General features: G+C 40.9%; 3 protein-coding genes and 1 pseudogene across 11 annotated transcripts in view; 3 read left to right on the top strand and 1 right to left on the bottom strand.

The window, feature by feature from the left end:
- Positions 1–177: 177 nt before the first annotated feature.
- Positions 178–18,107, top strand: ydjc (YdjC chitooligosaccharide deacetylase homolog). 9 transcript variants are annotated; one of them, XM_086206988.1, is made up of 7 exons: positions 633–780; positions 2,902–3,071; positions 3,834–4,009; positions 5,629–5,788; positions 6,018–6,117; positions 7,455–7,632; positions 14,888–18,107. In XM_086206988.1, exons 2-7 carry the CDS (start codon positions 2,979–2,981, stop codon positions 15,216–15,218), a joined length of 1,038 nt encoding a protein of 345 aa, XP_086063114.1. In that variant the 5' UTR covers positions 633–780; positions 2,902–2,978; the 3' UTR covers positions 15,219–18,107. The 9 variants fall into 9 exon arrangements, with proteins under 9 accessions (XP_086063121.1, XP_086063116.1, XP_086063114.1 ...); XM_086206989.1 differs by having other exon boundaries at positions 637–755; XM_086206987.1 differs by lacking the exon at positions 633–780 and adding an exon at positions 836–1,507.
- Positions 670–789, top strand: LOC147260412 (U2 spliceosomal RNA; annotated as a pseudogene).
- An 11-nt stretch (positions 18,108–18,118) lies between the features above and the next one.
- LOC147260410 (uncharacterized) lies at positions 18,119–20,615 on the top strand. Its single transcript, XM_086205233.1, has 2 exons — positions 18,119–18,231; positions 18,907–20,615. Exons 1-2 carry the CDS (start codon positions 18,119–18,121, stop codon positions 19,787–19,789), a joined length of 996 nt encoding a protein of 331 aa, XP_086061359.1. The 3' UTR covers positions 19,790–20,615.
- Positions 20,616–25,556: 4,941 nt separating this feature from the next.
- The window catches only part of ube2l3b (ubiquitin-conjugating enzyme E2L 3b), a 20,264-nt gene continuing 17,906 nt past the window's right edge, over positions 25,557–27,914 (bottom strand). Inside the window, exon 4 of the mRNA XM_086207003.1 lies at positions 25,557–27,637. Coding sequence (XP_086063129.1) covers positions 27,483–27,637 — 155 coding nt within the window. The 3' untranslated portion in view covers positions 25,557–27,482. The remainder of the gene's footprint in view (positions 27,638–27,914) is intronic.

Below are 27,914 nucleotides of genomic sequence, written 5' to 3'. Positions count from 1 at the left end.
CAGAAATTACGTTCTATTATTTGCTCGCCCCACATCTCACTTTGAATTGAAGGTCCTTCCTTCTATCTGGGTTGGGCTGTGTGCATGCATCTATGTCGTGTTTGACATGGATACACTTATGTGAAGCCCCACCTATAGCCTACAGTAAATGTAGCGCAGCGTTCAGAGCACTTCACCTTAGTAGCTGTTTCAGGTAGGCTGTGTGCTGAAAAACTCGAGAGGAAATGCAGTGGAAAGTCGATCATTTTGAATAGTATGGTTATGATGAGTTGTTTATAATGTTCTTAGAATATGTTCGAAACTTTTCCGGTGAAACTTTGGGAAAACCAGTTCCCGTTTGAAGTAAGCTTTATGTAAACTTTTGTGTTGGACAAACCCTTTCACAAATATTTGAGAATAAGAAAATGTGTATTACACTGAAAAGCAAAATTATTAGGACCGTACAGTCTTTGATCCCATTGTAAATCAATAGAAATACATCCAGTTTAATTCGTATGAGTCGTGATTCCATTGATTTAAAGACTTACTTGATTACTTAATTAAAGCGATTTCGACATCCAGAGTTTTATTTTGATATATTTTCGTTCTCTTTATCCTTCGGTTACTTTGTCACGTCCAACCGGAAGTGCGCATATGTGGTCTCATCAGCGACGACGAAGCACTGAGATGATCCCAATCGGGACCATATAGTAAATTGATTTTGGAACAGGAAGATGGAACAGGAGCTTGCTCCGTCCACTCCACGCATCGACCTGGTATTGCAGTACCTCCAGGAACCGTGTAATTTTTTTTTTTTTAAAGCACTGAGATGACAGGCTACAGTCTGTGGCTTATCTATCAAAAAATTAGGACTATGGTACTCTAACAAGTTGCCTCAGCCTACACAATTGCCTCTCATTGCGTGGTTATGTCGTTTTTGTCACTTTGGTTTTACTTCTATGTGTTCTTTGCAATTTAACGAGCACTGATGGCTACTGTACCCCTCCCTGCATAGATACTACTGTATCCTGTACCGTAACAGACTGAATCTATGGGACGCCAACAATCTTCCTTAAAATACAAATGTTTAAAATAAATTTAAAAAAGGTTTATTCAATTCGATAGTAGCCTGGATCAGATACCTTGTGTATTTCTTTTTTCGGGAAAGAAGACCCATGTAGCGAGAAAATGAACCATCTTCTTCATTTTAAGCTCTATGTGGGTTGCACATGCGCAGTACCGATGAGGTGGAGGGTGTCCATAAAAGTCAGAGGATGCTTGAGGAATAGCCACGCTAGTTAACGCCGGCGCAATATAGCCGGAAGTAGCGTCACAGCGCTTTGTGCTTACTGTGGCTTTACGTAGACAAACGTAGGCATTAATAACATGGGTAAGACAGAATTTTATTCAAATTCGTAATGTAGTTACAGACATTCCAGTTTGAGATAACATTACAAGAACCATCTGCCCATTAGCAAAGCAAAGAGGAAAGTTGGCCGGCGATGAAGTGGCGTATCTTAATGTCCAGGTAATGCTGAAAACATGAGTGCTGATTCAACTCGTTGGTGAAGGCTGAGCAGTGCGACAAAATATGTACAAAATCCCAAAATAAGATTGTAATCTAGTAGAATTAGAAGTCTTCATTCAAAATTTTTTTGAAGTAAAGTAGAGAAGTATGGGAAATTGATTTGAAGTGTCAAAAGTAGTATACATTCTACATAACATTTGTGAATTACAGTGTGTGAGGGCATTAAATCCTCAAACCACTTACCTCTAAAGGTCACGTTGAAGTCCTATTTTTTCAAGTTCTGCTTTTCTGATTGTGTCCTGTTGAAGTTGGCAGGCTTCAAATTTGAAACTGCATCTTCATCAGGTTCTGCCATGTAGTATACATTTTTTTTCTTTGGAGTAACTCAAAGGGTTCTAATAAATGTAGTGGAGTGAAAAGTACAATATTGCCTTAGAAAAGTAGTCGCGTGAAAGTTCAAAGTTCCCAAAATATAAATACTCAAGGAAAGTACTCAAGTAACCATCGATATCGCGGTTAAGTGCAGTACTTGAAAAAATCCCTACTATCCACCACTGTGGCTGAGATATTTTATTGTTGTCCTTTGCATATAGGTTTTTATAATAATTTGTCTAACTTGCCCCATGTAACGTCAATGTGATTGCAACATGTTTCAGAAGTAAATGAAAAGTGGCTCACAAAATGTACAACCTTAGTAATTGGAGTCAAAATGTAAATCCTCTGCTACAAATGAAACTAAGTGAAAACTTTTCTTGATTTTAAATACTGGGGTATTTGCTTTTAATCACTTAAGTCTTCTGTCTCCTTAATATCAATGCATTGCTGAGGTGGCAGAGCCAGGTGATGCAAACATTTGAGTAGACATTTTCCCCATTTAAGGTAGCAATACTTTCAATTTGTTATCCAGTTTAAATAACAGAATGCCTAAAAATTTCTGAGACACTATAGTTACCTTTGGAAAAAAATCCCCCTGTAGAGGTACATTCTGTTTTTTTTGTCTGATTATTCTTTTCTAATTATGAAACCATTCATTTTCAATATTACCATTTGAAAAGGATCAAAGTTATTGTTTTGAAGTTGTAGAAATGAGGCATAAACAATATTAACTGTCATGAGACCTTCTGCACAATGTCGCCTTTTTCATCATCTTCACTTCTAGTATCTTACTTTTAGTATAATAAATGTGGATTCAGCAAAGATTCATATTTTAATTCCTGACATCTTGCCCCTCTGCTATTCTTTATTCCTTCCTCACTTCTTCAAGTTGAAACCAAACTTCATTTTCTGAATACTAGTACTTTTCTGGCCTCTCATCACATTTTTCTTATTTGTCCTTCTTTCTAATGTTAGCAATTTACTTCTCTCCTCCTGTTTGCTTCCTCTCTTCTCCACAGGATTCCTTGCATCATTTCCTTCTGTCTGTCTCACTCTTCCCCGACAACGGAGTCGTCCGCCTGCTGATTCTGTGCTCATGGGTTATGCACTAAGTTTACAACTGCATTTAGCACACAGTCTGGAGAAGTCACAGTGTGAAGCTGATGAAAGTCATCCAACCAATCGAGTGGTCTGTGCCAGTGTGCTGTGTTCAATACCTGTTTTTCAAATGAAGGTCTGGGAGGTACAGAGAGGGAAAATAATAATAATAAAAACTTGTCCGCCCTGCAATGGACTGGTGGCCCGTCCAGGGTGTACCCCACCTCTCGCCCAAAGGTAGCTGGGATAGGCTCCAGCCCCCCCGCAACCCTTAACAGGATAAGCAGTAGAAAATGGATGGATGGAGTAAAAGCTTGTCTCCTCTGCTGGTAATGTCCGAGAATTTTTTTTCTCGGTAGCCACAAATTTAACCTGTCACCTTTTCAAGCAGTGAGCACAGTAAGCAAACATTATTCTGCCAGTGTTGAGTTTAAAAAAACAGACTAACAGCAAAAAAACGTGTCAGAAAAAGTATGTTCCCCATGCTGCTTTTCGTGAAGCTACCAAATTTAATCCTATTTTTACAATGGAATTCTTCCTTTCCAGTTTGGTGAATGTCTTTATGATGCTGAATTTGATGCTAAGAGAGAACAGAAAGACAACTCCTTGTCTACTTGCAATGGGATCAATCTGTTTTTATTAGTATGTCTGTGTTCTCAACAGTCCAACATTAGTAATAATGATAATAAAAATAATAATTTGAGTCGTTTCAAAATTCACATCTAACCAAAAACACTGATGGCAATGACAATGAGCATGACCATATTCTGTTGGGCAGTCCACAAACATGAACAACATAAGATACACCTGCCCCTATGATGACTGCTGACCTTCTCTTGTGTGTTCTCTACAGCAACCAGCACCAATGCCACAGCCCAGAATGATGCTGGTGGTGACAGGTGATGATTTTGGCTACTGTCCCAGGAGAAATCAGGGGATTGTGGACTGTTTCCAGGCTGGAGGCATTTCCAATGTGTCATTGCTGGTTAATGCCTCTGCTGCCAAAGAGGCAGCAGATCTGGCTAAAAGGTAATTTGCTATCTAATATCTTTATATTTAAAATCTTCACAGAATTCACATCTACCCAAGCTGAAGCCTAGTTCTTGTATACTTCTTCTGACAGAGGAGCGCATTAATATTTAAAGCTGTGGTTATATGTGATAGGTACAATTTGAATATTAAATCTATGCAAAATTATTATTAACACTTAAAATTTGGCCATTGGGCACAATAATACTTGTACTTGTCTACCAATGTGTTCTCAGAAAAATGAAATGCGGTTGCATATTCCCCAAAGTAAAATGAAACTGGACAGACCACAAAATTGGATGGGCCAATCACCCCATATTTATTCATATTCATTACACCATGTCTTTACATGGGATCTGACCAAAGGACTTCATCCACATCACAGGCAATAATTTCCCTTGCCAGGGAAAAAAAACGCTGGTGTTCTGAACCCAGGGTTGACAAGACTCCACAGTTATATAATCACAAGCCTGTTCCATTGCCTCCAATAAAATTTCCCTGGTGTAGGGCTGTCAGTCATAAACCTTCTCCCGCCACACAGCGAAAACTCCTCCACTGGATTCAGGAAGGGGCTGTAAGGTGGAAAGAAAACTTTTATTTAGTGCTGGTTGTTGGTGAATCATATCAGGACAGCATGGTGAAAGCTCAGATTGTTCCAAACTATGACTATTGCACTGCTTGCAGATCATGCTTTGCTCATGCAAAGCCATAATATCCTGTAGACCACCTGGAAATGTAAGGAGATGTTCAGTGTTATATGGCACCAGGTTTGCATGATGTTGGAGAACCACATTGAACCCTGCTTCAAAAATGGTCCAAAAAGAACTTTTTATTAAAAAAAAGACCAGAGGCGACCAGTGGTGCAGTGGTTAGCACTGTCACCTCACAGCAAGAAGGTTCTGGGTTTGAGTCCTGGCTCGGGCATGGGATCTTTCTGTGTGGAGTCTCCATGTTCTCCCTGTGCCTGTGTGGGTTCTCTCTGGGTACTCTGGCTTCCTCCCACAGTCCAAAGACATGCAAATGGGGATTAGGTTAATTGATACTCTAAATTGAACGTAGGTATGTCTGTCTACATGTGTTGGCCCTGTGATGGACTGGTGATCTGTCCAAGGTGTACCCCGCCTTTCGCCCGAAAGCCGCTGGGATAGGCTCCAGCCCCCCCATGACCCTTAAAAGGATAAGCGTAAGAAAATGGATGGATGGATGGAATTAAGGCCACTGAGATTTTGGTTTAGAGAAGCATTTACCTACGAGGATGTGTTATTTGGTTATTTTGATTCAATCCTTATTTATCTTTCATTGATTATCTCTCTCATTGAGACACAGGGTCTTATACTCAAGAGAGATCTGTTAAATCTGTTGGTAATAATTGTTGTACTCTGTGCCAAATGTGCCAAGTGGAAGCAGATTCAATTTTAAGAACAAGAGCAGTTTCAAAAGATGCTTTCCCCAATGCCCCTATCTAGCAAGTCATGGATTTGCCTCTGAACATGCTAACAGATCAGTGAGTCTGACATTTTTAACAAACACAAATGACTTGTACAGTATTTTTGCATGTTTATAACAGTTGTGTATTCAAGGAGCGGTAAACATGTCTTTTTTTCTCTTTTAATTGAAAGACACAGCATCCCCATCGGGCTCCATGCCAACCTGTCAGAGGGGATTCCGGTGAGTCCAAGTCTGAGACAGGCCTCCACACTGGTCAATCAGCAAGGCTTCCTCCATGGGAAGATGGGCTTCCGTCAGGCATTAGAGAGACATCAACTTAGCATGGAACAGGTACACATTTATCTGAGTATCCGTGTATCTAGCCATCTCTTTTTCAGTCTGTCTATCTGTGTTTGTGTATCTCACCAGGAAGAAAAGCAATCCCAATTTAGTTTAGTAACATTGGAAATCTTGGACACTTATTATGTCTCCACAGCCATTAAAAGATAGCATAAATAAATAGCACCCTGACTTCCAGAACACTACAGTGATCTTTCAAGATGTTTTCTTATCTTCCCAGGTGGAGCTGGAGTTGAGAGCCCAGGTCAGGCTATTCAGGGAACTGACTGGTCATTTGCCCCACCACATGGATGGACACCAACATGTCCATGTACTGCCAGGTAATGTAAACCCCAATGCATAAATGTCCTTGTACACAGAGTAATATCAGTGGTGAAAGGATCAGAAAATAAATCTACAGCTTTAAGGATGTTGAACAGCCACAGTCTACTGGCACAAGGTATTGATTGTTTTTTTTGTCAAGTACAGAACAGGAGACCCAAGCGCGTTCATTAACAGCAGACGTTTTATTGATTCAGGGTAAGGGGATAGGGAGGATGAGTGTGAGTGAGAGTCTGAGTGGTGGCTGCGCTTGCAGCGGCAGTTGTGGCTCCGCGGCGGGCGGGGGGCGAGCGTCTGACTGGGAGAGGAGCGGCAGCTGCCGAGCTCAGGGACACATTGGATGCACAGGCTGGAGCAGGGAGCACAGCTGGGACGGGCAGGGGCTTTGGGGCTGGGGATCAGGTGGAGTCGGGCAAGCAGGTTTGGGTAAACAGGTTCGGTCACAGGAGATCAGTTGTGATGAAGCCACCGAACAGGAACACCTTGAATCGCACACGAACTGACGCTGTATGTCTGCAGACCTGTGGCTTAAATACACACACACAACGAGCAGTGGAAACCAGAAGGAGGTGGTAATGATGATGAGGAGAGTAATGACAGGTGAGCTTGCTGATAGTGTGAGCGTGAGGGGGTTGTGGCAGCTGGCAGTGGGTGTGGTAGAATATTACCCAACCGTAGGGCAGAGAGCGGATCCATGACATATTCAAGAATATATTCATTTATGTTATCTTAGCCAGGCAACACTCGCAACTTAACCAGTTGTTGATTTATGGCTGGGCCAGAGGGTCCAGCACTGCTTATGATACAACTTTCTGTCTTTTGCCATCAATGACAGTGAACAGTATTAAGTCCATAGAAGATGAATGTTTAGATAATAAAGGCTTGATTAGACTCCGTTAACATTTCCATGATATTTCTGGTTCCATCTCAATATTTAATAAGGCCAGCTCTTTGTGTTTTTAAGTTTGTTTATGTTCTTTTAATCACTGGACGACTTTATCTTACTAACAATTGCAATCTTAAGAGTGTTGAAGCCGTTGTTTGTAATCTCATACTACAAGGATGACAAAGAAACTCCTAAAAACTAAGCCTTTCTGCCAAAATTAATTGCTAAGTAGCACTATAAGATTCTACAGTTTGCTATTATCATATTCATCAGGTTGTTTTTACACACTTAAGCCTGATGCACATATCCACAACAAATCTTAAATGTAGGTTGACTCACACTTGTTAATAATATAAGGACATTATGAATATTACATAATGTAACATTGCATGATCCATGATGCTCTGAACATGCTATGAAAGAGTAAATGATGGTGTAACTGTGTTGCAGAGGTGCGTGAGGTGTTTGCACAGGTCCTATCAGATATCAGTATACCATACACTCGTATCCCAGTGGAGCCAGGTTTACACAGCTGCCCATGGCTGCCAGCTCACCTCCAAAGATTCTACACACAGGTAGAAAAGGATGCTCTGGACTCCATCCCTGTCTTCACACGCTATGGAATCAGGTTAGGCTGTGTTTAGAATTTGAATGGCTTCATACATCTGAGAAGAAGAATGGATTTACACATTTCTGTCCTTTGTACAGACATCATTTCTGACCCTCCACTGTGCTCCGCATCAGGCATCAGATTTGACGAGCTGTAAAGTGATGATGTCTGTCCAATTTTCCAAATTCTCAGCACTATCCTTAAGTGGAAACTTCTAATAGTTCTTAATGATTAAGAAGATTGTTGAAGAAGTTCAATTCTCAAAAAATTCTTATGAACTTCTTAAATATCATCTTGAATTGTCTCTATGGATTTTAATTTCTCTTCACTACCCATAGAATCTCAATCTGTTAAAAAAAAACATTTTGTTTACACTGTGTGCACATTTATTAGGCAAGTGAGAATTTTTACCATATCACCACATTTACACATATTGTCCATCTCCAAGCTAACTTGAATTCTTATTAGGTTAAAATATATCAGGTGATGTGTATCTGAATAATGAAGGAGGGTGTGATCTAAGGAGATAAACACCCTATGTCAAGGTGTGCATAATTATTGGGCAGCTTCTTTTCCTCAGGCAAAATGGGCCAAAAAAGGTTTAACTAACTCTGAAAAAGCTTTTAAATTTGACTCAATGTCCCCTGCACTAGCCCCAGGAATGCATTTGACTATGGCCCCAGGTGTCGCTATCTTCACGTTTAGGACTACAGAGCTGCCAGTGATCAGAGTCTTTTCCTCAGCGAATGTGTCACTGAATGGGGAAAACCTATTGGAAACACAAAGTTGTTGGTGGTTAACCGTGGGTTTCTGTTTGGGGCTACGCTTCCTTCTGGCAGTCATCCAGCTGCCCTGGTTTCCTGGCTGCTCTGGAGCAACAGAGGGATTAGTAGCTATTCTAGGTTGCAGGTCGGCTCGCACTGACTACGGGGGCCTGGCTAATCGCCATCAGCATCCCACAGCCCTACCAGCAGTGTTCCTGCTTTCATTCACATGCCATTCCTACCGATGTTCCTGCTTGATGTGGACGGTGAGTTCCATATCACTGCTAGAACCTTCTATGTTAAGAAGCCCAACTGTGCAATTTGTAATATGTATGGTGCGAGTTTATAATACATAAGTTTGCCATCTGGGCTTTTGTTCTGGGGCTTATAAGCTTTGTGGTACTCAAGTTTTTTGGGGGGATAAGTGGCACTTTGTCTCAAAAAGTTTGAGAAACACTGATTTAGAGTATCCAATTAACCTGGTCCCCTCTTTCATGTCTTTGGACTGTGGGAGGAAGCCGGAGTACGCAGAGAAACCCCATGCAGGCACAGGGAAAACATGCAGACTCCACATAGATAGACCCTGTGCTTGAGCCGGGGCTCGAACCCAGATGCCTCTTGCTAACCACTGCACCACTGTAGTTGTTTTTAATAATAGATGAATCCTCAAAAATACAACTTGCCTAATAATTGTGCACGCTTTGAATAGTCAGTTGAAAGTGTAACCCCACCCAGTAATATAGGATAAATCAATACTGGTTCTTTTGCCCGTTTAAGTTTAGTGTTTTTCTTATGATCTGCCTGCAGACAGAAATGGTAGTGAAAATTTGTTGAACCAAACTAAAACTCCCAAGTAGATACACAAATGAAGCTGTTTACCTGATTTTTGCTTGGCAATAAAAGCAGATGCTTAATCCCAGCAAAAATAGATTTGAATAGATTGGAAAGAAATTGTGGAACATTTAACAAATTCTGCAACAGTTTTATACACACAAGCTAATTTTTATGGCCTGAGCCCCAGAGGAAGACCCTATTGTATCTGTTCCGTTTCTTTTATTTCTTTATCAGGGCCTGAGCCAGAAGATACTTCGGGCGAAGACCCTATTGAGTTTGGTCGACACACTAGAACACTAAAAACACACAAAACACACACTAAACAGTATCCCAGCCAAAAAAAACAACACATAGGGGTGCTCGGGGGTCAGGCAGTGTTAATTTTGTCAAACGACATGAAAACGAAAATTTTTCGTTGACTATACTTTATTCTGTGACTAATTTGTGACGAGAACGTAAATACTCCTAAGTACTGGCAATGAAAATTTATACGAAATCGCTGTTGACTATGAGCTGACGAGTAAAAACATGACAAAAAGGATGACGGCGGCCAGCCTGCCAGACTATCAGGGTTACAACCATCCTTAATGCCTTGATTTCTTTTCTTTTTAACCAATTAATCATCTCAAAATCTCAGTATATAATCTCAGTATAATGAAACATATTGCTTCAGACTAAAACATATTGCTTCAGACTAAAATGAGACTAAAACTAAAGACAAAAGACTAAATTTAAAAGACTAAGATGGGACTTTAACTAAATCCAGTCTTTGATGACTGACTATAACCAAAACGAAATTAAGAATTCTTGTCAAAATTAACACTGGGGTCAGGTCTCCCATTCAAAACAATACAAAAGGTGGCATTAACTGTTTTTGCTTGAAAAACGAAAAAATATTATTAGGGCCTGAGCCTGAAGGTACTTCAGGTGAAGACCCTATTATGTTTGCTTGATATTCTTTCTTATCTCGCCACTTCAAACCTTAATTTGACCCCTAAACATGCTCAAAAACTCACCAAATTTGGCACACACGTTGGCACGGTGAAAAATTTCATATGTCAAAAAAAAAATTATGCCTCTGCTCAATAGCGCCACCTACATACCGAAAAAGACCCATAACAGCCCGAAGGATTGTCCTACAGACATGGGGCCGACACCGTTGGATTCGTCTCGTCAAGACGGACAAATCGTACACAGGTACCCATGACCTAACTCCCAACAGGACGTCCACAATTTGGACACAAATGTCCAATTATGGACAATTTTGCTCCCCAAACAAAAACTATATCCTCCTAGGGCATTTATGGTATCGCTTCCAAAATTTCATACATTACTCATGAAACTCTGCTGATTAAAAGTTGTTAAAAACTTTATCAAAAGTCAATCAGGTCCCATTTTATAAGCCTTCAAAGTCAGGGAGACACTTCTCATGTCACGTCACGTTCAATGGAAACTAATAGGGAGGCCGTGTCCTTTCATGGTACATTCTCTCAAACAAACACTTCTCACGTCTAAACAAAACATCCCACAGCTTCTACAAAAATATGGTATTATGTCCCACTTTGGACCAACGTATGCAGAGATATTTCACTTTTACACAGTAAAATTTGGTTAATCCTCCTCTGCTCTCCACTCTAACAGATGGCAGATATTTCTTGTCAGTTGTCATGGAAACCAAAAGGGGAGCATCTCTGCCCTCATGGTACATACTCTCAAGCAAACGCTTCTAGCTTCTACACTAAAACTCCCACACCTTCAAAAAACACACCATTGGATTCCTGCCAAAAAAATCCTACCATAAGATGGTCTTACATTTCACTTTTGACCAACATATGGGGAGTTATGACTGTTTTTCACACACAAAAATGTCAAAATCTTCCTCTGCTCTCCACTCTGACACAAATGACAGAGAGAGAGCAGCAAGGGAGGGGTTCTTAAAGGGCCAGCTCTCAACTCTGTTCTCTCACTGTGCATCACACTAAGGCCTCTATCTCCTAAACTACAAGGCCTAGGGATTTGCCAAATACACCGTTGGATTCAGGCCGACGATTGGCACCTGGCCGCAGTACTACCTAGGTATCTAAAAGAGGGTGTGCCTTTAAGAGCCCCTCCCCTGCTGCTCTCTGCCATCTGCGTTAGAATGGAGAGCAGAGCAGGATTTTTGTCAGTTTTTAGTGTGACAACTCCCCATATGTTGGTCAAAAGTGGAATGTAATATCATATTTTTGTATGGATTTTTGTCAGGAATTCAATAGTGTGTTTTTGTAAGGTGTGGGGGTTATAGTTTAGACATGAGAAGCCTGTGTTTGAGAGTATGTACCATGAGGGGAGACAGCCTCCCCATTGGTTTCCATTGTATGTGGAAAAAAGTGTCCCCGAACTTGAGGCTTTATAATATCCAAACTGTGTGAGTTATGTAAAAACTTTTAACAACTTTTGATCCTTAAAGTGTCCTGAGTCACATATCAAATTTTGGAACCAATACCATTAACGCCCTAGGAGGAAATAGCGTTTGTGCGGGGTATGTAAATGTCCTCATTTTGATGGTTTTGTCCATTTTGTGGACTTCCTGTTGGTTTGAGGTTAGCGATGTCAGTGTATGATTTGTGCGTCTTGATGAGACGAATAAATCAGTGTTGGTTCCATGTGTGTACGACATTCCTAGTGGCATTTATGGGCAAAAATGCGTTTTCGTCTCCCTAGGTGGCACTATTTAGTTTTTTTCCCCCCCAATTTTTTTTTCTTTTTTGGGATTATCAATTTTTCTGGCAGACCGGATGTGTGTGCAACATTTGGTGAGTTTTCGAGCGTGTTCAGGGGGTCAGTTTTAGTGTGAGTGTTTTGAGTGTGTCAAGCAAACATAATAGTGTCTTCGCCCCGAAGTGCCTCCAGGCTCAGGCCCTAACAAAAAAAAAAAAAAAAACGAAGCAAAAACAGTTGTCCTCACTTTTTCCATTGTATTTAATGGTAGACCTCACCCCAAAACCCCCTGACCCCCCCGACCCTCCCCATTCGTTTTGTTTTAGTGTGGGATAGTGTTTAGTGTGTCAATTTTAGGTTTTAGTGTTTGAGTGTGTCCAGCAGACTTAATAGGGTCTTCGCCCCAAAGTACTTTCGGGCTCAGGCCCTAAAAAGAAGAAAAGTACCCAGCACACTGTCTAAACTTGCAATAGGTTTTATTAAATATATAACAAACGTTTTAGTACTGTGACCATCATCAGTGTGTAAAAGAACACACGATTAAGGGAGCATATAGTTATTTCAGTATAGATCGCTCCTTTTAAGTCATTCTTTACATGTAAGAATGAAAAGAACAGAAAAGCAAGACTCCAATTTCACACAGTGGAAGGAGGTCTGTTGACAGAACATTGGTCTATTCTCATATAAGGTTAAAAAAAAGAGACTGAGTTGATATTCTTAAAGCATCAGTTTTATGCATTTTCGAATCAGGACAACTTCAGCTAATTATTAAATATTATGTCTCTTAATCCAACCAAAATTTATGAGGCTTTTATGTTCGACATAGTCTTTTGCCTGCCTGTGTGTCTCTCATATCCCTGCCGGTGATATACCTGCTTTTTACCCACACATTCATTTAGACAACTGGCTGCATCATTAGCATGCTTGGTTATGTACTTTCCTATGCAAATTGTGTTTTATGGGAGGTGTCCACTAGAGGGAACACTAGCAATAGTTTCTGGGAACGTGCATACTGGCTATGCATGTACAGTAGCTCATGCTATATAATATAGGTAACCCTCAGGTCTTCATTAAGAATGTTTGTATAGTGTAGATGTAGGACTGCTGCAAGTGCTTCAGGTCACAAATAATAACAGGCATTTTGATGATTGCTGACAAAAATTTTGTTATTGGTTTGTACTATTCTCAACAGATGCTTATAATATCAGCATCTTTTTTACATAATACTGAAGTAATTTTTGGTATACATGAAATTAGTCAGGCTGTTAGTGTCATTTGTTTTTATTTTATGTTTTGTATCATGTTTTCAGAGATCTAGGCTCTGTGTGTGGTTTTACTACATGTAAACATTTTATGTGGTGCCTAAAGTTACAAAGTTCCAATATCACATGTCTGGAGCTTATTGCTAATCTACAATGGCTTATCTACTGTCTTTAAGATTTAGAACTCATGAGCTTTATTTTGTGATGAAATGTTTATACGTCATTATATTTAATGCTCTTGCAGAAACTGCTCGTAATCTATGTTGCATGTACCGCAGGTAACCCACTTGTTAGTAGGGATGCCCCAATGCCGATACCGGTATCGGGTGTCGTACTTGTACTCGTACTCGCAAAAGAACTCCGATACCACAACAACCGATACCACTCTTGCCTAAGCACATATGACGGTGGCGCGTCTGTCCGCGTCTGAAAGACAGAAGCCAAAACACGACGCACACTTATGACGCACAAAGGATGCACCCCCTTAAAGTGGATGCAGACAACCGACATTAGCTCAGCACAGCAGGAAGGCAGCAAAGGGAGTAGAGATGTCCGCAGTATGGAACTATTTCAAGGTAAACGACAGCGACATAAGCAAAGCTAACTGCCAATTATGCCCGTTGGAAATCTCGAGAGGAGGGAGGAACATCAGCGCTTACAACACGAGCAACTTGATGAAACACCTGAAGAACCAACACACCGACGAGTTCTGGGAGTTTGTGAATTCCAGCAAGCATCAACAACCAACTTCGCAGCAAACGCTAGCAAAGAGAGAAAAAATGTCCGGAGACAACCCGCGGGCGGTGAAAATAACAAAGGCTCTTACCCAATACATTGCCCTCGATGACAAGCCATTTTTGGTTGTTGACAATGTGGGTTTTCGGCGTCTTCTCGGTATACTGGAGTGTAGATAAGACATTCGCAGCTAAGTACTCGTACTCGGTCTGTAAAAAAGTGGTATCGGTGCATCCCTACTTGTTAGCTTATCATATTTATGACGAACTCTATTTAGTATTTAGTGCTCATTCATACAGTATTATGAAAGACAGCTGTTGGGGAAGATGTCCAGCTTCTGAATCATCATGTCAAGGTTAATTTCACAGTACTGGAAATATCCAACTGACCTGTATTAGCACACATTTTCTGAAAGGTGGAGCAAGCCAGGGAATGAGGACAGACTTTTCTCACCTCTGGCAGTTTGTAGAACCATAGTAAAGTGAATTCTGAAAGATATGATTCTGTAGTCAAAGAGTTAAAAAAGCATGTAACTAACTTGAACCATTGATAATAATGTGAATATTTGGGAGGGGCATCATAAATCCATTTAACCTCAGTGTTGTAAACAACATAGCAAGAGCGCACGTGACACATCTGTCTCCTACTGGATTATGTTCTCTAAAACAAGTTCTCATATTGGTGCTTCTTGGAAATAATTTCCGTTGAACAGACCACCTTCTGTTTACTTCCATGTCATTGTGACAAATGTATATGAATAAGGATATATATACAAGATATTTGTTGTAGGCAATCCTTTAGACCAGCTCGTTTTTGTTTGGAATGGATGATACCTTGGGTAAACAACGAGATCATTCATTTCAGTAATATCAATGTTCAGGTTTCCAATTGTCATGTGTGTTTGATTTGTTACTGCAGCGGATAGATGACTCTCTTAGGTCCTATGAGGTCTATATTAAACCTTTTCAATATCCACAGGTGGCCTGATGCATACCTAGGACTGACCACCATGGGCCCAAACATGTCCATTTCCAACCTGCAGAGGGCCCTCAGACATGCTTTGGCTATAGAGCCTTCAGGAACTACTTCCTGCAGTGCATCCAGTTCTGATCAGCCTGTGGTCACAGCAGAGCTGATGGTCCATCCAGGTTATCCCAGTCACCCACAGGAAGGTGGCTGTGGAGAAGGACCCGATGACTTCTCGCAGTCAGCTGACAGGCAGCATGAGCTCAATGTACTCACAGATCCATCCATGCTGGCGTTCTACAGCCAGGAGGGAGTGCAGTTCTGTGCATTTAAAGACCTCTGAGTATCCATTACTGCAGAGAGCCAAAGTACAACTGGATTTCTTCAGAAGCAAAAAATATGTTGATGGTCATTACAACACACTTAAGACAATATTTACACCTGGCATGAAAATGCACATTTAGACTGCAGTCAGATAGTGCAAGATGAATTAATGACTGATTCTGATCTGATCAGTCAAACCCTGCGGCAAGGCAAGGCAAATTTATTTGTAGAGCCCCTTTTTCACTAACAGTTTGTCTCAAAGGGCTTTACATGGCATCATAACAACTTCTGCCCTTAGACCCTGAGGTGGTCAGGGACACATTTAACAGAAGCATCATGCATTTGTGTCTTTAATCTACATTCACAATTTAGCGGGTGCAAATATGCTGAGTGCCTCCTCTGGGTAATTTTATTTTAAAATTTATATTTAATATGTGCCAGCATTGTCCTACTGGCGGGATGTCCTAACTCTCATGGAATGTCAGACATATACCAAATTCTACTATCTAGGAGATGGTCATTCTCATGAACAAATATCTGTGGATCATGTCAAGATACAACCAATGCAGCTGGTACATAAACATGTGTATAAAATAATTGTCAGACGATCAATTATGCTAATTATGCTACCCTCAGAGCTGAATAGTTAATCTAGTGGTTATCTAACCCCGAATAAAATGATCTTACATTGCAAAACGTTCAGAGAATATAAGATGAGGGTGCTCCATCTCCATTCCACAGTCAAGTGAGATTTTAAGTATATTAAGTGTGAGCTGGCATTGAACGTGAAAGCCGTCCTTCATTCTTCAAGCCATAGTCTGAGCCAATTACAACAAAATGTATTGATGACTGGCATTTCGGTTAGCCAGTGAACTTTAAATCATGTAGATATTCTAGTTGAATGGGTCACCTCTTTGGGAAACTGCAAAGTGCAAGTGAGGCTGCAGAGATCATGTTAATCCTAACCCTGCCAATTGAATGCAAAGACTGTACAGAATTAAGTAAAGTAAATCATGCAAAATAAAACAGTGTACCATGGTGAAACTGTACACCAATGTAAATTATAAAAAGCCTTTTTGTATTGTCTGTATGTGACTAAGAATGCCATATTATGACCCTGCGATAAATGGCTGTTGTGCTTGTGGAAAAATGTGTACAAAATTAATTTTCCATGATATTTTGATGAGACTTGAACCTGAATATGGCACATCTTGATGGTGTGTCCCCATTGTTGGTTTAAGCGAATATCTCCTCACTATGTATGTCTGTAGGTACCTTTTTAAAAAAAAAAAAAAGGTAGCCAAGGAAAATGAAACAGCCTGTTCAAACCTCTACTTCTCAAAGCCACTAGTGTAAACACAGATTCAGGTTTTAGGGGAAAAAATACTTAAGTCACCTTCTAAATGAGGCAAAATTATGGAACTACAATGGTTCAAACAGCCTATCCCAGCAGCCTTCAGGCGTGAGGTGGGGTTCACCCTGGACAGGTCGCCAGTCCATTGCAAGGTCAAGTTATATAGACAGACAACCATTCACACTCACAGTCCTACGGTCAATTTAGAGTATCAATTAGCCTCGTCCCCATTTGCATGTCTTTGGACTGTCAGATGAAGCTGGAGTACCCAGAGAGAACCCACACAGGAACAGGGAGAACATGCAAGCTCCACACAGAAAGACCCCATGCCCGAGCTTGAGCCTGGAACCTTCTTACTGTGAGGCGACAGTGCTAACCACTGCACCACTATGCCGCCTCTTACGATATGTGTCTTGTAACACCAAATCCTCAGAGAATTACCTGGAGCAGTGGCGATTGCTGTAAGACTGCAAGGGAAGCCCCTAAATTGTCACCAAAAAAAGTGGTGAAATATGCTGTGTGTGTACATTTCATTGACTAAATACGCGCTAGAAAGCCCTCATTTTTTGTTCGGAATCAGCTACTTATCACAGGTAACCGGCACAACTTCCTTCTCATTCATCCCCGCAGCGCCATAGCGATTTACACAGTCGGACACTCAGAGCGGGTTGTCCCACTGCAGCGAAACCAGACGGTCATTGGATAAATGCTGGGCTTTGTCCCGCCTATCAGACGCTCAGCGTCTCTGGGGGTCTATGGGATAGTGGGCTGGCCCGGACGCTCGGCTTCTACACGATGATTGGGTGAGCTGTCTGAGGCGGAATCCTTTTTTGATTGACAGCGATCTTGAAGAATAAACATGCACCGGAGCATTTTCCAAGTTTGTCATTCCGTTGTTCTGGACTGATCCGGAGACTTTACCGAGCCCCTGGAAAAGACGCCTAGTTAGTACGTGTCGGATTGGCCGGTGGTGGCTTAAAGTTTTTTTTTTTAAGAATGAGGCCTGAGACGGAAGTAAAATTGCAAACACCAAGGTGCCATTTGTTTTCCTCTGCATGAGACACCAACACTCAGCTCCCATGAAAAAAAACCCTGGCTGCATTTTATAGCCTCCCGGCAGCAGGAAATTAGACAGACCAGCCCACCATGTGTAGGTGAGACCATAACCATATTCCTCCATAAATATTTACATAAAACCCACCATCTCAATAGAATTATTTAAATAAATACAAATTACTATGTTGACTCAATAATACATCCACATGCATAACTTCTACATGAACACTGCCCGTGCTTGTACTCCCCCCACCCCTATCTAGGAGTAATAGTTTGCTCCTAGAGCTCTTAACGAGCGTCCTTGGGTTGGGCTTGTCTCACCCTTTTGCTTCCGCCCCCTGCTGTTGAGACAACCAGGAAAAGGGGAGTTGTGCCATTGTTTACTGAAATTGCTACATACAAATTAAACAACTTGATACACACATATGAAACAAACTCAAAATACTGTACCATACCTTGCACAGTGACTACCACTGACTGACACTGGGTTTTATTTTTACACAGGCAAGATGGCCAGACCCCCTGTGCTTCCCAGGCACCCCCTTGGGAACTTCCACATGGCACAGAAAATGTTTGTTACTTCAATAAACGTCATCACCAACATGTGTGCCTATCATTCAATGTACTGTTTGTATCAACACAAATACAACATTCAATCAATCATTTAGGTAATGGAACCCCTGGTCTCCATTACAGTATGACAAGGTCACCGATCATTTTCCTGAAAAGGAACGAATGGTAGAATTTACATATAAATAAACAAACACATTTATGATGTAGGCCGGAAAAATGAGTTTCCCCTCCTTGAAAGACCAGCAGCCACCACTGACCTGGAGAGGCAGTCAAAGTTGGGATACCCAGAGGGCTTGGGTACAAATAGGGAAACTATTCTTTTGCTAATATCAGCTTTTTGAGATGTCCAACCAGGGTTATTTAGGGGTGCTGAATCTATGCTGGCTTTAGTTTTGAGTAAAAATGAAATCCATACACCAAACAGAATGTAAGAACAAGTCTCACTGACTTTCTTCCAATCATTGAGGGTAACCCAAACATGTACAGCACTATCTCATTGGAGAAGGTATCTAAATGATATCTTTTTCATTTGGACAGGTACAGAGACACTATTAAAGACAATTTCATGAATATATGAATGCAGCAAACAAACATCTGAACTTTTCACTGGAGATGCATGCCCTAAAAATGAACTTCCTTGACATTTTGGTTGAAAAGAATGGGGACACTTTAAAAACCAATCTGTACCGTAAACGCACAGATAAAAACTCATTACTTCATGGAGAGTCATACCACCGACCCCTCTGAAAAAGAGTCTCCCCATCTCCCAGTTCAACCGAATCAGACGGATTTGTAGTGAGGATGGTGATTTTCAGGAGCAATCTGCTCTTCTACAGGACCGCTTCAGACAGAGGAGGTACAAGGAGGACTGGATTTCCAATGCTGAACCACGATTCCGTAAGACTTCACAGAATGAATGCCTCAATACAATAAAAAAATCTGAAACTAAAATATCATGTTGCATTCAGTACTCACCTGTGGGAAGGGAAACTGAGAAAACCATAAAACAACATTGGTACATCCTCAACTCTGACCCTTTACTAGAAGGATGTTTCAACAACCTCCCTCGAGTCATCTTCAAAAGAGCTCCAAACCTACGTAACATTCTGGTGAGAGCAGACCGACCACCTCCTGCTGCCTCACATTTCCTCACTCAGATCAAACCTGGTAACTACAGATGTGGGAACTGTCAACAATGTAATTCCACATACAAAACGCACTCATTCAACCATCCTCATTCTGGGAGGAAATTTCCCCTCAAGAGCATCATCTCCTGTAAAACAAAAAATGTCATTTACATGCTTCAGTGTCCCTGCGGCCTCTCCTACATTGGCAAAACCACAAGACCTTTAAAAACCAGAATCACAGAACACAGGTGCGCTATCCGCAACCAGGACCCTTCCAGTCTAATCGCTGTCCACTTCACAGAAGCCCGTCACAGGGTCACCTCATTAAAATACATTGGGATTGAATCCATCAAACCCCCTCGCAGAGGTGGGAATGTGGACGCGTTACTCCTCAGGAGGGAACTATACTGGATATACACATTGGGTACTCTAGCACCGAAAGGACTTAATGAGGACTTCAACATTCAGCCATTGCTATAAACTATATAACATACTGGTCATGGTCCTTTTTCTGCTGTGTTCGAGTGATGATCTTTTAATTTTTTGATTTTTTTGATTGTCTTGTGGCCATCGAAATATTTTTCATGTGGTTTATGAAGGTGGTGTTTCATGTACCTCTGACCTTCTTATGTATGTGCCTGCGTGATTCTGCCTGTATATTTCTACCTGTGTATTGTTTCAATACAATGTGTATGATGGTTATCTTTGGTCCTATCTAAGGATGTACCATTTTTAATTATCATATAATTTAAAACATCCTTAGATTTAACATGTTAAAATAGCCATCCTACTGATAAAAATATTAAGAGGCGCCTCTATTTTCAACTAGATTTATGACGGCCGGCTGGCCTGATGTGTTTTCCATCTGGTTCAATTTAGAGTTCTATGTATATATGAGATTGTAATTCTGTTGTGTTTTTTGATACGTTTTAAATATATTTATATATATTATTGTACATATGTATATATTTATTTGTCACGGTGTGAATATAGAAAAGTTTTTCCCTGATCATGTGACCCCTCGCGGTAGATGGCGTCCTGTATACATGATTTAGTCTGAAGAAGAGCGGCAATGCTCGAAACGTCGCTGTGTTGTGACGTGCTAAAATATCTGCACAAAAGGGAGCTGATGTGTGTCGACTCTTCTTTTTTCTTTTTGTCTTACTTTGAGGAATCTAATACATGAAACACATTTTGTTATTTAACAGTTTTTCTGTGTTACTAAATTCCATATATCTTGCTTCATATATTTGATGTCCTCAGTTTGTATGTGCAATGTAGAAAGTGGTAAAAATAAAGAAAAAACATTGAATGAGAGGGTGTGTCCAAACATTTGACTGGTAGTGTACATCTGCTGTTACAATTGAGTACACTGTTCTGGTCCTGTGTTTGGCTTTATGTCCAAAGGGAGCTAATGTGTGCGGACTCTTCTTTTTTCTTTTTGTCTTTCTATATTGCTTTTGAGTCCAGCACCTGTTTATGGGATGTGCGCGACTTCTCTACTTTTAGACTCCTCAAAGTAGCCACCCTTTGCTTTGTTGTAAGCACGGCAAACACTTGGCCTTCTCTCAATGAGCTTCATGATGTCGTCACCTGAAATGGTTTTCACTTCACAGGTTTGCCTTGTCAGGGTTCATTTGTGGAATTTCTTGCGATCTTAATGGGGTTGGGACCATCAGTTGTGTTGTGCAGAAGTCAGGTTGGTGCACAGCTGACAGCAGTATTTGACGGCTGTTAGAATTCATATTATCGGGAACCAGTCAGCTAAGTAAACAATCGTCCATCATTACTTTAAGAACTGAGGGTCAGTCAGTCCGGAAAATTGCAAAAACTTTGAATGTGTCCCCAAAGGCAATCACAAAAACCATTAAGCTCTATGAGGGAAATGGCTCACATGAGGACTGCCTCAGGAAAGGAAGACCAAGAGTCAACTCTGCTGCTGAGGATGCTCATCCAAGTCAAGAGCCACAGAAATTGCAAATTAGAGCCCAGATAAATGCCACACAGAGTTCTAGTAGCATACACATCTCTACATCAGCTGTTAATAGGAAACATTTGAGATTACATTCTTATCGTTCTCAATGGTCTCAATGATCTCAATGATCTGCTGGTTCCACTCCATCAACTTGCAGGAGAAGAACCGCCTACATAGTATCGTCAAAGTGTGTTCCAAAATAATTGGACTTCCCATTCACTCCCTGACAGCTGTGTATGAGCAGCAGGCTGCGGCATGGCTGCCCAGATCCTGAAGGACCCCTCCCACACGCTCTTCCCAGCGATCAAGAGGTTGCCATCTGGTTGCAGGCTCAGTGTCTGGCCTGCAGGACCCAGCGAAGGAGATCCGCCTTTGTCCCCCAGGCTGTCCTCCTGCTAAACTCTTTGAATCCCTGCACTCCGACCCCTAGTACCACCCAAAAGATTGCCACTTGCCACACGCCTAGTGTACGCCTGTGCTTCCTGTATATGCTGCAACTATATATATACTCAATATATGCTCAATTCTTCTCATTCATTAATGTAATTATACTACTTATCCATTGTCCACTACTACTTCTTCAACACTACTACCTCTAAGGCACTACTACTTCCATCACACACTTCACAAGACAACTGCTGCTAACCCTGGGAGGTATAGACTTCCCTGCACTTCCTTACCTAATGTATGTTGTTGTTGTGTAATCAATTGTACCGCTCTCTGCTCCCTGAATTGCCCCACCACAGGGATTTAAAAAAAAAAAAGTCATCTGATTCTGAATTACATACTACTACATCCCACTGTAAGCATTCATTACTGGCAGTTATCCATCCAGTGGCTTTCTGGAGCTCCGTATTGCACCCAGAGAGGAGAAAAAGGTAATCTATTTGCTTGTCTGACATAAAAAAATGATGCACAGGAAGCATATTTCCCCAAAGCCCGCATGCTCTTTGCCTTGTGACATCTGCTGCTAGCTAATTGCAGAATTGTCTGCTCTCCCATTTCCTCAGTGTCCAATTTATATAGATCAAGGATATATAACAGGAGCATGATAATTACAAACAGGCTGTGAAAAGGGTCTTTTAGAGAGAGCCGATGATGAGAATGTAGGACCTCCGGTCCACTTCATAGTGGCAATTCACCTCCAATATAGGCTGAAGACGGACACATCAATCTGCAGGACAACTGACACTCAACTGTATTTTTCTAACCCAAAAATATCTTCATACTGTCACAGATGCCTGCTAGAGGTCCTCACACCACGAGTTGCCTGCTGGAGGTTATTTTGTAGGGCTCTGGCAGTGCTCCCCCTGTTCCCTACCTCTCCTGATATATTGGCCTGTCTCCCTAGGGGGCACAGATCCCCTGTTGAAGACCCATGTCCTAGACAGTTACTCATAGTGATTTTACATGTGTGACATATCTGGAAAAAAACATTGCAGCCCTCTTTTCCCAGGGGCTTCCCAGGAGAAATTTGTGCCATTTACTGCACCTACATTCCTATCTCTGTCAGTTCGAGCGACAGTAAGGCTGATTACATCAGTGTTCAGGTAAAGGACACATAAATGTTTGGTCATAGGCCTGTAAGCCTTCATTGCCTACACACTAAACGTGCATGTATGGAAGGGATCAATAAGTATATAGGCATACAGGTAAGAACTGAATATGTGCATCACCATGGAGTCCTTCTACATGCACAGTTTTGCAGTAGGTATTAATTTTACCTGCAGAAATTTTCCTACTCCATGTGTTTTTGTCGATGATATTTGACCATGAATGGGTGGTTACCAGGATTGATGCTAAGTGGTGGGCTCCATGCATGACTCCAAGATCTTCAGGGAGTCTGTGATGTAGCACTGATTTGAACAAGTTATGTGTGATGGTCTGGATTTTGTTTTATAGTCTGGTTGTTTTGGTTTTCTCCTTCTGTGTACTTGTACTGGAGTGTTGTGGAGGTGGGGTTGACATAGTTTTCTCTGAAGTGCAAGTGAGGCACACTTGGCTTCAATCTACTCATCACCCTTTCCATATAAACCAGGTCAGACATCACTCCAGTGTCAGATAATTCCATCTTGTTCAGTGGAGTCAGTTAGCAAGGTTCTCAGTGTTTTTCCCAATAACCTTTGCTGTTTTTTGGCAAATATTTTCTAACTTTTTTGTGTTTTTCTGGCTCAGAGCCTTGCTGCCTTCAGTTCCTGCCTCCTCCCACTCTCTACCTGCTAAGTCATCTTTTGTTTGCACTTGTTTGCTGTAGTTTTGGAAATAAATCTTTTTTTGTTGAACTTTCCCTCTCTTAGCCTCTTGCTATCTGGGTCCACTAAGTCCTCCAAGCATTAACAAAACTGGCAGCAGTACATTTATTATGACACATATGATATGGGCAATATTGGTTTTCATTCTTAGGTTATGTCGCCCAGGCCTTCTTGGTAACCCATACTCTGACCCATATCTAGGGCCACAAAAAAACTTTCATTGTGGTGCTGGTTAAAAACAAGGTCAGAGCTGAAATTACCTCTGGTGTCCTAAAGTCCTGGTTTAGGTGTCACACGGGGCTATGGGTGACCCTAGATTGGGCATTATGCTTTGTGGTAGCCTGTGCAGACACTCTCAATATTGCCACAATTTGGAGATAAGAGGATTTTCCTCTCATGCAGCAGGTTTGAAACATCATCTTTGACCACCCCGCTGGCAGAGCTGGGTGAGAGGCTGTCACTGCTCAGTATTTTATTTCACAATTTTGTTATCAATTTCAGTTTTGTACAGAACAGTGTAGTATTTTAGTTGATTACTCAAAGCAGTTCCTCAGTTTGACATTGCCAATTTCATTTAGTAGTGCAGTCATCAAAGCATTGAACACATGGAGAGCATTGCAGGAAAAGGTATCAATACAGATGTACAAGGAAGACAAGTACCTGTTCTTCATGCTGCATTTTCTCCACCTGCTTCTGCACTACAGCCGCTTCCTCTACTTTTCCAAATGCCTTCAAGTCAACCTGAGCACGATGCCAACTTGACATATCTGTTAACAGAGGACTAAAGCATAGCACAAGTTCTATCTGAGGGTACAAATAGAGTCTTATTGTGGTCTGTTTGATGAATGAGCATTTGACACATATGTCACTGTATGCTAACTGGCCAAATTATGAGTTAATCTTAAACCGTATGGTCAACCCTCTCTTAATGAGGATTACAATCTTCAGTTCGGATGTGTTCATTCATTTTCAGAGGCCTAAATTTGTGGTAGTGTTAAATTGTACTGATGGGTGTTTCTTTACTATCAAACCTAAGTCCATGGGGTTGAAAATATTAAGTGTAACTCAGTGCAGTTCCACAATACCACACATCATGTCCTCCAAAATAACCACAAAGTTGCATCAACACCTTTCACAAACAGATCCAGTATAAAAAAACATAATAGGGTCTTTGCCTGAAGTACCTTCAGGCTCTGGCCCTAATTATAGTCCTCATGAAGGCCAATTCATTGCAGCACTGCTATTATACTGCATTAGTCTGATCTATGGAATTGAATCAGGTCAACTGGACTAACCTATGGCAACCATTGCAGATGTAGGAGTAGGGCTGATGAACAGTGATGTTGAAGAGGCTCTTAACTTAGGAATTCTCACAGTTGGCTACTTTACTAGGTCTTCTTCCAGGTTATGGCTGCAGTAACTGTATTACTTTTAGCCTATATTATGGATTTATATTCCCCATGATATAATCACCAGTTTGACAGGATTATACTTTTTTTCCCACTTATGGTATATATTGCTCTTCACCTCTCTGTGTATGCAATTGTGTCATTTTTGTCCCTTTTATGTGGTCACGCACACAAACAGGTAGAGGACCACATGCTTAATTCAGCAAGCTGACAACTAACATTGTGGTACAAGTTATCCATGATTCGGTCGTTTGGCAAATGGAAGTAGGTTCTGCACTGTTTCAGAACGCATCCTCTTTCCAGTACCAATAACATCATGAAAATGATCGAGCAGATAAGCAGACAAGTCAATACAATACAATTTCAAGAGCCACACTTTCTAGACAAGCATTATCTACTAAACAATGAAGACCAGACTGGCATATCCAGAATATACATACACTGTTGTAATCTATACACATTTACCCATTACTTGTTTGCATTGTTAAATCATATATTTTAAGAATACTCCTCTTCAAGGCATCCTGTGTGCTCGTCTGTTTGGCTTTATTGAATCATTATAATTATGGATATCATCACTGTTTAGCAAATTGGAAACTAATCAATTTTTTAAAAAGTGGAACAAAAGGTGGTAGTACTTTTTTTTCTCTTTACAACTGTTCTGATTTGAAATTAAATTAAGTCATAACAGATATTTTATTTTTCAAATGTATTTCATGAAGTAAAAGTGAGTTTTATGATCAACACAATAAGATTTGAACTTGTCTTGACAGCAAAGAAATATGCTGCTATGTCACACAGTCTGGCATTGGGACAACACAGTTGCATTCAATGAAACTTTAAAACTATTGTTTCTGTAAATTAGAATTGGGAATCAGATGGGGGGAGGTCACTGCAGACTCTGGAATGGGAACACTATTGGACAACCCCAAAACCTAATGCCTACGGCCTACATTTAACAAACCAGGAAGCCTTCAATCATTTTCTGTGTTTGAAGTTAGGTTTCCACTGAAACTTGTACCCTAATAGTCCAACTACATAGCAACTGAAATGTTCATTAGGCAATATAATCCATCTGCTTGTAATCAAATGGTCACCATATCTGTGGACTTCAACTTGAGTAATACTTGGGTAATGGATAAAACATCAATTCACATCCATTTATTTGGATTAATTTCATCAGCTCCTTTTGTCTTGTAATCAAAAGCTGAGCCCACAAACCATCCACTTAACTACTAGGCAGACAGTGAGGCAAAATGATTAGCCACCTTTATTATGAAACAAACATTGGGAACAGATCAAACAGCTGTTACATTGTGTTTTTTGGCCACTCCAGTCCCTTTCCATGTCCTCACACATCCCTGGACAGCCAGCCCTCTCCCGGCTGCCTTCAAGGTGCTTGTTTTGAGCTGAGCTTCATTTCAGGTGAATGTATCTGACACCATCAACACCCCACCCCCCAGGCAACTTCACACCCTTTAAGCTGGCAGTTGACCTGCCACAGGAATGTGTTTAAATGTAGTAAAGGGCTCTAGGTTTAATATGATAGGTAGATGGTAATACTGCACTGTCCAATTGTCTTAGAAAAAGGCTCTTCCAACTTCACTAATTTTATAAACGAAAGCGCCAAACAAAATTCTAAAATTTGGCAAGTCAAGATTTCTCTTCAAAATTAAAAGAACATCACAATGGAGATCTGTTATGCAGAACATAACACTGTGGAGTTGTTATAACTAATTCTAGCTGTCAAAATAGATCTGAGCATAGTGATGCTTTGTTTGTCTAAAAGGAGCCTACTTATGATAAATACATTTTTGATTTTTTCAAAATATTACGAAAGAAATGCCATCATTCAATTGATATACCACCAGCTGTAGATTGGTTTGCTCAGTGGGTTACAAACTTGGAAAGGAGATGTGTGAGGGATTGTTCCAGTGCAATTCTAAAAGCAGTGGATGTCAGTAAGAAAATTATTTCAGTCCGCATAAACCTCCAAGTATTAACTTCTCTCTCTAATGCTGCTTTCTTCACATGGAAAGATTACTGTTAACGTGGCAAAAGAAAAACTGTAATCAACCAGCATTGCTGCTCAACAAAAAAATATAACCCTTAAAACAAATCATGTCTATGTGAGATCTGTTGAACACTTATTTATATGAGGGAAAACCAAAAGAAAATGAACACATTACTCTATCCAACATCATGTTCCCCTAGCTTTCTTTTATCATTTTTGACTTTAAGAAAAGAGAAGAAAGTAATGGTCTGGAGATTTATAGCCAGGGAGGAGGAGGAAGGGGGACAGGGGAAGGGAGCTGTCTGATCCACAGAGAGTCCAAAATGGGGCGGGCGGCTGAGCCTGCTGCTGCTGCCTGGCTTCAGAGGGGCAGCTCCTGAATAGCAGGGAGGACGAGTATGGGAAAAAAGAGGGAGGAAAGTGCTGGTGAGGGGTGTGTGTGGATGGGGGGTACTTGGTGGGCAGGTGAAATAGGAGGCAAGGGGAAGAAAGAGACAGGGAGGGCTAAACCTTCATCAGGTGATTAGTCCATTGGCCGCTTTTCGCCATGTTTCTTAGTAAACTCTTCAGCATTCTTCAAGAATTTTTTACGGTCCTTTGAGTATTCTTCTGCTAGGTCTGCCCTCAAGGGATGCTCTGGCTGGGGGTCATTCACCAGCGCAATGAGGGACTGAATAACTGCAAGACAATACACACAGCCACATCACGTTAGACATGAAGCAAGTAATTTCCATCTCACATCTCTTGGTGTTTCAGCTCAAAATGTGCCTTTTAAGGAATTTTCCCCAAGAATTTAATATGAAGTATAAGTGGAAAAATGTCTGTCATATGGAAATGAAGGTTTATCAAATAAATAAAGATGGAGTTTACACAAACCCTCAAACCATTTAGCATTACACAAACATGCTGAAACATGTAAAACTTGAGGCAGAAACATTACAACACATTTCTGTCT

This window comes from Aulostomus chinensis, chromosome 6 (assembly GCF_037954235.1).
Source record: "Aulostomus chinensis isolate RoL2024-O1b breed Wild chromosome 6, RoL_Achi_v1.0, whole genome shotgun sequence".
In the NCBI taxonomy this organism is placed as follows: domain Eukaryota; kingdom Metazoa; phylum Chordata; class Actinopteri; order Syngnathiformes; family Aulostomidae; genus Aulostomus; species Aulostomus chinensis.
Note: the sequence above shows the minus strand (reverse complement) of the source record. Positions and strands in the feature narration are given on the sequence as shown.